At 37.6% G+C, this 12962-nt stretch overlaps 1 protein-coding gene across 1 annotated transcript in view; it reads left to right on the top strand.

Moving 5' to 3' along the window:
• Window positions 1–12962, top strand: part of srgap1a (SLIT-ROBO Rho GTPase activating protein 1a) — an 87265-nt gene that overhangs the window by 42980 nt on the left and 31323 nt on the right. The window contains exons 5-8 of the mRNA XM_063004267.1: window positions 2628–2810; window positions 5863–5991; window positions 7324–7545; window positions 9723–9824. Coding sequence (XP_062860337.1) covers window positions 2628–2810; window positions 5863–5991; window positions 7324–7545; window positions 9723–9824 — 636 coding nt within the window. The remainder of the gene's footprint in view (window positions 1–2627; window positions 2811–5862; window positions 5992–7323; window positions 7546–9722; window positions 9825–12962) is intronic.

Below are 12962 nucleotides of genomic sequence, written 5' to 3'. Positions count from 1 at the left end.
AAATGGTTTCCGCCATTCAAGTGTTAAGATAATTTTGACTCACCCTGTACGTTACAGATGTGTTAGGTAAAAATTAGGTTGAAATATAAATATGACTACTCAAGTCTTTTAGCAGTTGTGACAGCTTGAGAGTTCTGTTGTCTAATTGAATCTATTGTGCGTCTCCATTTGAAGACACTATTAACCTTTCGGTCCGAGACTCGTTTGTGGTGAGTCAGTTCCTAATGCACACATTTGAAGTTATTTCAGAATTACTAATAGCTCAGTAACAATAACAATGACTCATACAATCGGAAAAGCTGGTTAGCAGCTCGGTCTTCGCAGAACAACAGTCGAAACTCCAGCTAAAACGTTTCCTCATGGAAGAACTGAGGTGTCCTGGGTAGAGTGTAGGATTTGTACTTTTTTAAATTATTATTATTTTTGAGACGCCCCTTCCGAGGTGTTGACTCGTCTCTGCTTGTGGTCCGGGCAGGATTTTTGGTGCGTGTGGGAGTTTTGAGTGAATAAAGAGCTCCTCTGTGGCCCATTAGAGGTGTAGTGTTTCTTATGTCAGTGCAGTAAGAAATGGGAATATCAGACTCTGGATGGTTACAGTAACTCCTTACTTCATGCTAATAGTATTTCCACTCTGGGAAAGTCTGCTCAGTTCAGCTCTTTCCAAACTGAGCATTTCCAGCATTTCCAGCCAGGAAACATTACAGTATAAAACAAATATTTATGGATACTTCTAGTTATAGAATTCAAATATTAACTAAAACAGTGCATTGAAAAGGTATTTATACATTTATTAATGGTATGGGATTTGTATCAGTTTCTTAAACTGTATTAGGTGTTCTTGTTCATATCAAATAAATAGAAAATATGTATTTAAAAATGTATTAAAGTATCCAGTAGTTATTAAGTAATAATAACCCATTAAACTATCCATAATTAACCTCCTCCAGGTTAACTGGGGAGCCTTTGCTACAGATAGTTTAGATAAGGATTCGAATTAAGGTCACTCAAGGACAGAATTATTCTTCATTTTATTTGGCTCAAATGTTGTTTTGCCAGCATGCTTAGAGTCAATGTCCTTCCCAAATGTTATCTTTCTGGTATTCCCTGTGAAAAGAAAACATTCACAAACTATGCTACTATCAACACAACAACCAAACACCACGTCCCTCGTCCTCAAAGCGATGTGTAGCAGAGACTTGCTAAACAATGCAGGCAGGGATGAGCTTGTTTTCTTCTTTGAAATTGTTCCATAAAGCACTTTTGTTTTGAATATAGCTGTTTTGTTAACATCACCTTTAGTCGAGGTCTCAGGCGCCTGTGCTAAACAAAATGTGTTGTGTTCATCTCCTGATCTGTGCTTGCTATGATCCAATTTCCAACCTGATTAGACTTTTACTTTGAATGTATTTCTGTTTGCCTTGTGGACACACTTTACCATAATGATATACCTCACAAAGAAGTGTAGTATTTATTCTTGTAAATTATTTAAAACCAGCCTATCCACAAATGTTATACTCGTGTGTTGACTGAACAAATTAAGTGAAATACAAAGGTAATATCTTGCACTCCTTTGAGGCTGGTTTTACTACTACGAGTAAGGATAACTCCGGGGATTCTCTCCGGGAATAAATACCTTTCAAATCTCAGTGGTTTTTTGTTAAGATTTTAGTAAATTATTAAACTTTCTGTTTATGTTGGGGTTGACGGGGTCATTTAAATGAATCGAGTTTACAATACAGTTTATATTGTATATTGTGTAAGTGTAGTCTATAATCTTAAATCCATCAAAAATGCGTTAAAAATGTGTTTATCGAGCCGCTCAGGTGGCGCAGCGGTAAAATACACTAGCACACCAGAGCTGGGATTTTAAATACATCGTATCGAATCTCAGCTCTGCCATCCGACTGGGCTGGGCGGCTCCTTGTTCATACATGGAGGGAGCCAGATAGGGACCTCATAACTGATGTAATTACGATCTCTTCCGGCTGATTGATGGCGCCTGCACAGTCGAAGAATAACGCGTTGATCAGGGTGTGGCTCTCTGTACACAAGGCTGATCCGCATATGAACCCTCCTCAGGCAGGTGAAAAGATGCAGTCGGCTACTGCACACGTGTCGGAGGGGGCGTGTGTCAGTTCACTCTCCTTAATCGGGCGGTGGTCAACACCAGTAGAGAGGAAGCGTAATGCAATTGGGTAAAAATCGAATGCACTAAAAATCAGGAGAAAAAGGGAGAAAATGGATTAAAAAATGTGTTTATCAAGTAGTACATGGTGATTGCAACCGTCATGATATTTAAAACATTACCAATAAAATAAAAGACATCCTAGTCCAGGCCTTTAGAGTCAAAGACTCTCATTTTGACAAACCCATATCTAAACAGCAGTAATCATCCAGAAACATCAGAAGAATGTGTGAAATGTCTGAATTCCTCTTTCATCTGTGCAGCTCAAGCGTTTAACTAATCTCATGCTCTCAAGCTCATGCAAAAACATGCACACACATTTACAGGATAATTAAAAAGAGTTAAAAGCAGCGTGTGAAGTCAAGTGATCAATTTGAGCCGGCGCAATGATTTTCTGGAGCGTAGTTGACTTGGCTTGAGCTTTAATCTTTCATCTCTGCAGGTGATGAAAACCTACCACATGTACCACACGGAGAGCATCAGCGCCGAGAGCAAGCTGAAAGAGTTCGAGAAGCAGGAGGAGAGGCACATCGGCCGCACTGGAGATCCGGTCTTTCACATCCGTCTGGAGGACAAGAACCCCAGACGCGGCTCTGTTAAAAAGATTGAGAAGATGAAGGAGAAGGTACTAAACTTTGCTTCTGTTCTTTTACACTGTTATTGCATTCCTTGGTATTTACATTTAGTTATTTTAGACAATCATCCCACACAGTTTTATCTCCCACTTCAAGTAAGCACATGGGCTTAGTCAGTTAAATGCCTGACGTGTCAGGTCAGTTCCAAATGTCAACCTTTAATGTGCTGTTTTTTAGGATATTATGCACAAAAAGCCCTGAGACAAGGGCATTTAGCTGCTCTGTGACAAATAGTTTTACAGCTGTGGGATGTATTGTTCTGTTTTACCCCTTATTGCTTCCTGGAATGTTTTAGTGTAGGGTTGTTAAATATGGAAGTGAGTTTGAGTCACTGTCTGTTGGTCAGCCAGTAAACATGTATAGCTAACACACTTTTGTACTGCAATAGAAACAGTCACTGAACAGAGTCCAGTAATATCTGGTGATTTATTTATGAATGGTGTTATTTTTAGGTCCTGTAGGCTTGTTTTAGTGTTCTTTAAGGAAGAGGAACTTTAACCGTTTTTGCTATTTGAATATACACATTGTTAAACAAATGGCATTTAAATATCCAAACATGGAATTAATTTGTGATGCTGGAAGGTTTAGCTATTTTGCATGTATTTACATTTACATTTAAAACTTTGTTAAAAACATTTCAAGAATAAAACATATTTGTATTTAATTTTCTTACATTTTAAAATATTTATTTTGGTATCAGTGTGCACCATTCATGCCAATTTGTTGACTTTAGTAATTGAATGTTGTTCAATTACTTGAACTGTTGTGTTCAAGTTTCAATCACAGTAAATTTTACTTTTATTTAGAAAGCTTAGATGGGTGGCACAGGGGCTCAGTGGGTAGCACTATCGCCTCACAGCAAGAAGGTCCTGGGTTCGATCCCCAGGTAGGGGGCGGTCTGGGTCCTTTCTGTGTGGAGTCTGCATGTTCTCTTTGTGTCCGAGTTGGTTTCCTCAGGGAACTCCGGTTTCCTTCCACATTTCAAAAACAAGCAAGTGAGGTGAATTGGAGACACTAAATTGACTGTTTGACATTAAACTTAAACTGATGTATCTTGTGTAATGAGTAACTACTGTTCCTGTCATGAATGTACCAAAGTGTGTAAAACATGATGTTAAAATCTTAATAAATGGAGAGATTAGATTAGAATATTCTGTTACCTACCATGACAGTCTAGCATGTTATTATTTTCCCAAATTTTTCTGAGATAAAATTTACTAACATTTTGTTCCATTCTTTTCCATTTCAAAAAAAAAAAAAAGGCACTTTGGTTCTAACGTTTTCCTAAACTTGAGAAATGAAATGTTCACTATAGAAGCACTTCTGTAAGTCGCTCTGGATAAGAGCGTCTGCTAAATGCTGAAAATGTAAAATGTAAATGTAAAATAAATACACGTCCACTGCACTATTCAGGCTCTGTGTTCCACAGGTTTAGTGACACATAGGCTGCGTCCGGAATCGCATACTTAGAGAGTACGTACTAGATTGGAGAAAGTATGCACTACTCTGCAGGTAAAAAAGTACATACTTCCAGTACAGAAGTATGCAGTATGCACACAACACTGCTACGCACTACATGCGCCATCTTTCCAACGTCAAGTGATGACGTGGGACGTGATGACGTAATATCACCATGGTTACAGACTCATTACAAACCCCACTCGCCAAACTTTTGGATATTTATCGTGTTTTTGTTATTAATTCGTCTTTAAAATGTTTTATTTTATTTATCTTACTTACACTCGTAAACAGAGGACCGCTATCTTTCTTGTTTCTTATTACGCTTCGAACGCCTACGCAGCTCCAGTTGCATTATGGGATACATTAACGGACCGCAAGTGTGCATCGCTTGCATACTCAAACATGGCTGCCCAATAAGTAGGTCATCCGGGTACTTCTCGCGTACCTCTTTGTGTATAATATGTATTCGGACATACTAACCGCTCTCGCATACTCATTTCGCGTACTATTGAGTATGGAAGTATGCGATTCCGGACGCAGCCATAGACATTTTGAATTTAGCGTAACCATTGATCAAAATGGTGTGTTCTGTGTGTTCACAGAGGTTATAGATTATGATCATGCCTGAATTAGAATCCACAACAAAGAGATACAACAATAAACACTAAGCAGCGACAAACATTGCGAAAATCAGGCAAACAGACAGTGCAACATATAATAAACACTGAAACGACAGTGGGTGACAGTTTAAGAGTGCAGAACAACAGACAGTTGAAAATCTGCTGAGAGCAAGTGCAAAAGTGACTGGAAGTCTTAAGAATCAACAAATAAAGTGCAAAAAGTTCATTTTAAGTTTATTTGTCTCTTGTTTGTCTGGTTTAATTGACTCATTGTTATCACTGTTGATCATGAATTGTAAATCTGTTTTATCTGTTTAACAAATGCTGTGAGTTATGTAAAGGATTATTTATACATTTCATTAGTAAATTATTTAGTGTGCACTGTTCTTAAAAGTAATGTTAATATGGCTAAATGACATATCGGCTATTAATGAGAACTAAATTTAAGCTACGTAAAACCTTTTTAAATTAACCTTAATACATTTTTGTTAATTTTACAATATTTAAGTCAGTTAGAAGGCTGATGATGTAAAACCAGGCTGACATTGCTGTGACATGTTTCACAAAAGTCACACTCTGACAGTGACTTGATATAAATTCTTTAAAAAGCCAGATTTTTTTTGCATTTAAACTAAATGTAAACTGAGAACTGAGGTAAAAATTGAATTGTAGTTTTAATGACACTCAGCCTAGAAAGTTGAGGGCCTTTGATTTGAGTTACATTATCATGTTGAAATAAAAATAATATGGTTTTGTATTCTTACAGCAGATTGACACCTTTAAACTGACTCTCTAGTCCTGTGAATATTATTATTCTGTTAGTAATGCCATTAGGGATGTTCAGATGTGTTTCTATATTGCTATTCATATGTTTGTATGAGTCTGTACTTAGAAATATTTGCTCACTATATTCTTCTCATTTCTTGTATGTCTTTCTTCTTCTCTCTCTCTCTCCTATCAGAGACAAGCCAAGTACTCTGAGAACAAGCTGAAATCGATCAAAGCCCGGAATGAGTACTTACTCACTCTGGAAGCCACGAATTCCTCAGTCTTTAAATATTACATCCATGACCTGTCAGACCTAATAGATGTAAGTATGTGTGATGTGTAATCACTCTCTTTTTCAGTTAAAGATGCTTTGTGACAAGTAAAACGGAGTAAATGGAGTTTGTTTTTAATTTTTAAAATGATCAGGTTTTGTCAGGATGTTCAGCAGTAAAAGCACGCTATGCTAGTCCACGACTGCTGTGATCTGGGGTTAAAATCTCACCGGTGCTATCGGCCAGTTGGGTGTCTGCACAGACATGATTGGCTAATACCCGAGGGTGGAGTGTGGGGGCATAATGTTGTCACTTAAATGTATAACAATATAGCCAAAAATATGTGGACATGTCTCCTATTTTTTGAGTTTATGTGTTATCTGATAACTGACTACTCATTTTGATCTCGTCAAATCGTGTGAATCAGCTGTCATTTCAGCAAACAATATAATACAATATCAGAGTATAATGTAATACAATATAAAGTTCAAGCTTTTAAGAGCTTTTATGTTTTAAATAATGTGCTTTTAAACAGTAAAATAACTCTTTCCAAAAAGACTGCATCAACTTTCCTTTGGTTTCAGCCTCGTTTCCTCAGTAGAGCTGTTGGTGAGCACCTCCGAAAATGTTGCTGATTTGTTAATATTACTGTCTGAAAATAATAATTATTATGTCATTGTCACAGTAAATTAAGAAAAATAGAGTTTAGTTTCAGGAGTAACTGTATTTTACTAAAATAAAGAGACGTATTCATTTTATACAGTGTTTTTAGTAATAAATGATTCATATTTAAGGATAGAAGTTATATAAGTTATTCTTGAGTTATTCCTGCATATTTCTTTCTTCTGTCCTAGTATATATTTAATTTCATATGCAGACAGAGGAATGTGTGTCTGCTCTTAAAACCCAGTTATTTGAATTACTTGAGTCTTTTAGGTCACCCCAGATTTAGAATAGTTCAGTCAGTTCTCCAATCTATTTCCAATCCTGTAGCCTAGTTCAGAGATATTAAAGCTGCTAATTATATCCCAAGCTCTGGACATTATTATTTTCACCTACACTAGTGTCTTCTCGTAAAGCATCAGGGTAAGAGAGGGTCAGGTTGACCCTGTCTCACTGTCAGACTGTCATTTCAAACCAAGTTCTCTTTTCTGCTTGAGCATTGGGCATCAGTCTCTGATTGTGCTGGAAATTTAGACGTCTCGCAGATGTGCTGTTTCGGCCGAAAGAGAGCGAGTAGAGCTTTAACATGGGTGTAATTATTCATAAACCTACAGATATTTACAGATCAGATAATTAGGGCATGTAAATAGATTGATGTTGAATCATGTCATGAGTGTAATTAGTTAATATTCTTCCTCTTCTTCTCTTGTGCTGAACAGTGCTGTGATCTAGGCTATCATGCTTCTTTAAACCGGGCTCTGCGCACCTACCTCTCGGCTGAGTATAACCTGGAGACGTCCCGTCATGAGGGGCTGGACATCATTGAGAATGCTGTGGACAGTCTGGACCCTCGCAGTGACCGTCAGCGCTTCATGGAGATGTACCCAAACGCTTTCTGTCCTCCAGTTAAATTTGAGTTCCAGCCACATATGGGAGACGAGGTTAGAAGTGTTTTCACACACATTATTTAAATGTGACATTTATTTCTGTGCATTAAATACGTGTGTATAGAATACGGGGGTCAGGGCATACTTTGTGTAGCTCCTTTTATTATTACTAAGAGCCTTCAAGTTGATTCTGGCTTCTGGAGGCCATGGTTGGTCTTCAGAACATACTGGCTACAGTTTGGGTCTTTAGGCTTTGATTGACTTGCTAATTATTTCTCTGTTTGTTTCCATCCATTACCCTCTTTCTCTTTTACCTTAACTTTTCCAATCATAATTGTTGTTTTCAATGAATTGGTTCTTCTCAAAATGTGTCCAAAATAAGAGAGCCTCAGTTTGGTTTTCTGGGAAATACTTTGTGAACCCTTTTTAATTGCCTGCATTTCTGCTTTCATTAGTCAAAATCAGAAGCATCCTGCATAAACTAACAACATTCAGTTACTGTTAAATCTACTTTAGCAGCAACATTTCCTGAGCTGTTGATCAGACTTGCATGATAGGAAGGAGGAATAAACTTTTAGACCTTTCTGAGCTTTCTTTCCTGCAGCTGTTTAGGAGAAGGTTAGGATTTGGACTCTTGGCCTTTGTAAATTTTTCCTTTGTAAAAAAAATCAGCTTTTTAAGTCTTTCTGGGGTTTTGTGAGTTGTTTTTATGTATTATGCAGCTCTGTGATTGGAAACTTTGGAATGGGGTAGTGTTGTAGCTTAGCTAGTGAAGTTGGTGCAGCACAGCAACATGGTTTTATCCATGTTCATGTGGATTCTTTTTGTATTTTTCTCACATCCCAAAAGCTTGATGTGAAATGGGGATTGGCTTCTCCACATTGCTCCTAAGTATGAGTTAGTAAGTGTTATATTCCATGAATCAGATCAAATCTGATGACTGATTAATGCAGAAATGAAGCTTATGCATAATAAAAGCAAAAAAAAGGTTGGTTCCTATTTCAGATGATTACCTTTTTTTGGTAAAATGTCCTACATTAATGTGTTAAGTTAAATAAAGCTTTTAATAAATCTCTAATCTCTAAGCCTAAAGAATGTGTACATGTGAACTTCATGCTAATGTGGATTTTCATTTAATATCGTTATAGAGGTTTTATTTTTTCAGTTTTAATACATCCTAGCTGCCGTGAAGGCATTTACAGACAGCCTAGTACAAATTACTCTCCAGTTCCTTCCCTCAAGGTGTTTTTTATTGCAGCCTTATTAAATTTTGCTTCTCAATTTGTCTGGGAAATCATTTATGTTCACAGTTCGTGAGCTTTTGCTTTGTGGTCCTGGAGTCTGGGTCTGTAAAACCAGAACAGAATATAGAATTGAATACAGTTGGGCATGTTATAAGATTTATTGATGATTGTACAGAAGGTATTTTGTTTTTTATATGTACTGATCAGGGCTGCACAGATCTGTTTTTATTGTGATCACAATTTGTGCTTGCTTTATGAGGGTTTTAACATACAGTGTGGGGTAAACAAATGAAAAGAATTAGTACTATTAAGCAACATTATAGTTGCCACTTACATATTCAAGACATCCAGGTTGATAGCACAGCTGAGATTCAGTCTCTAGAGCTCAAGATTAGACTGCGAGTGCCCCTTCACTTCATTATATTTTTGATGATGTGAAACGCCTCAGTGCCAGCTGTGGAGAGGTCGGCCCATATTATGATGCTCCCACCTCTGTTCTTGTGGGTATGGTGTTCTTGGAATCATGTGAATCATTGGGTACATCTCTGTGCTTTTTAAGTACAGTAGTTTTGAGTGGGTTGCAGGTATGATATTGCTTGTTGTTCCCTGTGTAACTGTTGTTCCTGCTTCTTTAAGATCATTCTGCATTTCTTTCCTAGTGGCCGCTGATCTCTCTTCCTTTTTCTTATTATTAGTTTCAGAGCATGTTGTGCAATCCTGTATGGCTCACCTTGACATTTGTAAATATATTATTTAACATCATTTTTCCCCTAGTCAAAAGATTAAATGTGGACATATGAACTGAAAGTATATCAAATTAAAACAGAACGTATTAAATACCTGTTACCCTTTGATTGGTATTTGTTTTCTCCTAATACTGGAATTGATCTATTTTGGGGTGTGTGTTTAGGCTGGAGACAATCACAGGACACGATGTTCCTTGAACCCTTCGGATTTGACTCTGACGTGTTGAACTTTCTCTTTCAGGTGTGTCAGATCACAGCGCAGGCCCCTGTCCAGGCCGAGCTCATCGTTAGGTTCCAGCAGCTGCAGTCACGTCTGGCGACACTGAAGATTGAGAATGAGGAGGTGAGCATGTCTGAGTTCTTCTGTGCTTAGTGTACTGTACATAATCGTACAAAAGGTGCACTGGATAATATTGTAATGTCATTCCTGTTTAGAGTGAAATTGAGTGAATAGACCAAAAGTACATGACACAATAAGGTTGTTGAACCTATTTGATTGAAGTAAGCGTATAATAAGCTGAGGAACCATGCCTAAAACACAGGTGCTATAAGAAAACTACATTGTAAACTTCACAGACTATTGTGCTGAACCACTGGCGGTGTGTTTAAATAAAGTGTTAAATATTAACAACACTACAGTCATACCTTGTAACTAAACTTGAAATCTTTGAAACTCAACACCCTACGTAGAGAATCTTGTACCCTTAAACTTGACGTTTCCCTTAAAATCGATGCTTGACTTGAGTGGTGCGGTAAAACATCATCAAAGTGTTCTATGACAGGAATATGCATTTGTATGAAATAAACTTCAAATCCACTTTGAAAGCATCCACATAAATCTATGTTTAGCTGTATTTTCCTTTACTGCACTAAGCTATACGGTATTCCAAGATCAACCATAAGCATAAGATAACAATAAACTGTTTTTTTTTTTAATACATTTGTGTTATTTTCAGTGTATATGTGTCAAAACCTCATTATTTTACATTACCCTAAAATATATGCAGTCCCACAGGACCATGTAACACATTAACAGGTTTCCCATACGTTCATATATGAAAAAATACCTTGAAAGTCAACGTCTTTCAAACTCAACGCCACTCCCAGAACCTTTGATACTTCAAGGTACCACTGTACTCCAGTGTCTTTTGTAACTCACCTTGTAACTAGAATGTTGTACCCACTGCATCTTAAAACCTAAAGTTGTTGGCAGATTAGGGAGAGGTGGATTATGGGGAGTTTTTTGTAGACCCGTGTTGATACATAATGTTGCACTTTATGCTAGTAAAGACTAGACAGCTCAGTCACAGTTCACTAAGCCGTTGGTATTTTTTAGCCTGTTTGTTCTGCTTTTTTATGTAGTATAACCTCAATAACGACTTGTGTGAGCCAGAAAGCATAAAATAAAACTATATACAGAAGCTGAAATAAAAGAATAAAACAGGGGCAGCTAGAATAACAATGTACTTAAATTATATACTACAATACTTCTTCCTCTGCCTTTGTCCCGTTCGGTTGCGGGGTCGGCTCTCGGCGGATCATGATCCACATTGATTTGGCACAATTTTTACGCCGGATGCCCTTCCTGACACAACACTCCCTATTTTATCCGGGCTTGGGACCGGCACTACAATGCACTGGTTTGTGCATCTAGTGGCTAGGTATCTATAGGACAATTCAGTGTTTCCAATTAGCCTGGTGGCATGTTTTTGGACTGTGGGAGGAAACCGGAGCACCCGGAGGAAATCCACGTGGACACAGGGAGAACATGCAAACTCTGCACAGAAAGTGCCCGGACCGCCCCACCGAACCCAGGACCTTCTTGCTGTGAGGCAACAGTGCTACCCACTAAGCCACCATGCCGCCCAAATTTTATACTACAATACAATATACTATTATGCATTTTCACTCCAACATTGTTTTAAAAACAGACCATAATTGCTCACATATTTTCTCTATATTTTTTTGAAATAGTACTTTTACTTTTTCAAACTATTTCACATGCAGTTCTGATGCTGATGTTTATTGTGAAGGACCATGGTATTTTGTAATTACATACACATCATTGTGTGCAACTGCTTCTGCTTCTGCTTGTTTAAATAGAGAAGACCTTGTGGACACACCCGTTAGCTTTTTGCTGCATCAGAATAAGACAGCACTGGGAGTAGATTTATCTTTGTAATTGAATTGCCAAGAGCTAATTGTATAAGATGCTTTAGAGAGACTGACTGTGTCCTCTAAATGATCCCACTGACTCACAGCCGGACGCCTCTCAATCACCCCACGTTCTTTCCCAACTATTCCTGACTTGTGTTTTTTTAAGCCCATTAACTGATGCCTATGCTGTGGCGGTAACATTTCTTGATACTTGATGGTTGGGAAAAGATGGCAACAGCATCCCATTCACAACCTAATCACGTTAGATCTTCTGTCTTATCTTCCACTTTTCTTTCTCTATCTGCCTCCCTTACTCTCAGTGTTCCTCATGCTCTCACATGCATTTCTTCTGTTTGCATAAAGAACACCATGTCTTCATCATAGCCATGAAGAGTGCACTGATTCTGCAATCAGATTTAGTCATCTGGCAGCAGGTCAAGATCAGAATCTTTTCCGTTCCAGACCCTGTGCTGGATTATGGATCTGTCTTGCATGTTAGTTTGGGTTTTTACACATGACAAATGTACCCTTATACAAGAAGATAATACAGCAGTCGCTTAACCTGGAGGACACAGAGTTCCTGCCATGTTCACAATGCTTGAAGACATTTTTAAACAAAGCTAAAGCCCAAAATGTTTAAGCTTTGATGCTTAAAACATTAAATTAGTTACATAAACCAAAAAATAAACCCAACTGTTAAATAAAGGAATTTTCATGATGAGCACAAGTATTTGCATATTATAGCAATTAATTAATAACAGTTTAAGTAATTAAAGTTCACAGAATGACCAAACACAAATCATTTCATAACTGAAACTGGCAGCATTTTACTGTTACATTTACTTTGATGGTGATAACTTTTGGATCATAAAGATGACAGAGAGCTGGCGGGAATTCTTTCTGTGTGGATTTTCTGTGTGCATGTTCTCCCTGTGTCTGCTTGGGTTTCCTCCGGAAGCTCTGGTTTCCTCCCACAGTCCAAAGACATGCAAGTGAGGTGAACTGGAGATACAAAATTGTCCATGACTGTGTTTGACATAAAACTTGAACTTATGAATCTGGTGTAACCAGTAACTACCTGTCCTGTCATGAATGTAACCAAAGTGTAAAACATGACGTTAAAATCTTAATAAAATAAAAATAAATAAAAATACTGTATTTCAAGGACTGAACGTCTCATATGAAATTTGTGAAATACAATTGTATAATAAAAACAGCAAAACAGATTACATTAAAGGTTCAGCTATAATTTCATTTCTTGCAGCTATCTGATTAAACGTACATATAAATGCACTCAGGGGCACTTATTCATCTAAGCTGCATA

The sequence above is a fragment of the Trichomycterus rosablanca genome, chromosome 11, assembly GCF_030014385.1.
Source record: "Trichomycterus rosablanca isolate fTriRos1 chromosome 11, fTriRos1.hap1, whole genome shotgun sequence".
In the NCBI taxonomy this organism is placed as follows: domain Eukaryota; kingdom Metazoa; phylum Chordata; class Actinopteri; order Siluriformes; family Trichomycteridae; genus Trichomycterus; species Trichomycterus rosablanca.
This window is presented reverse-complemented; position numbering and strand designations above follow the sequence as displayed.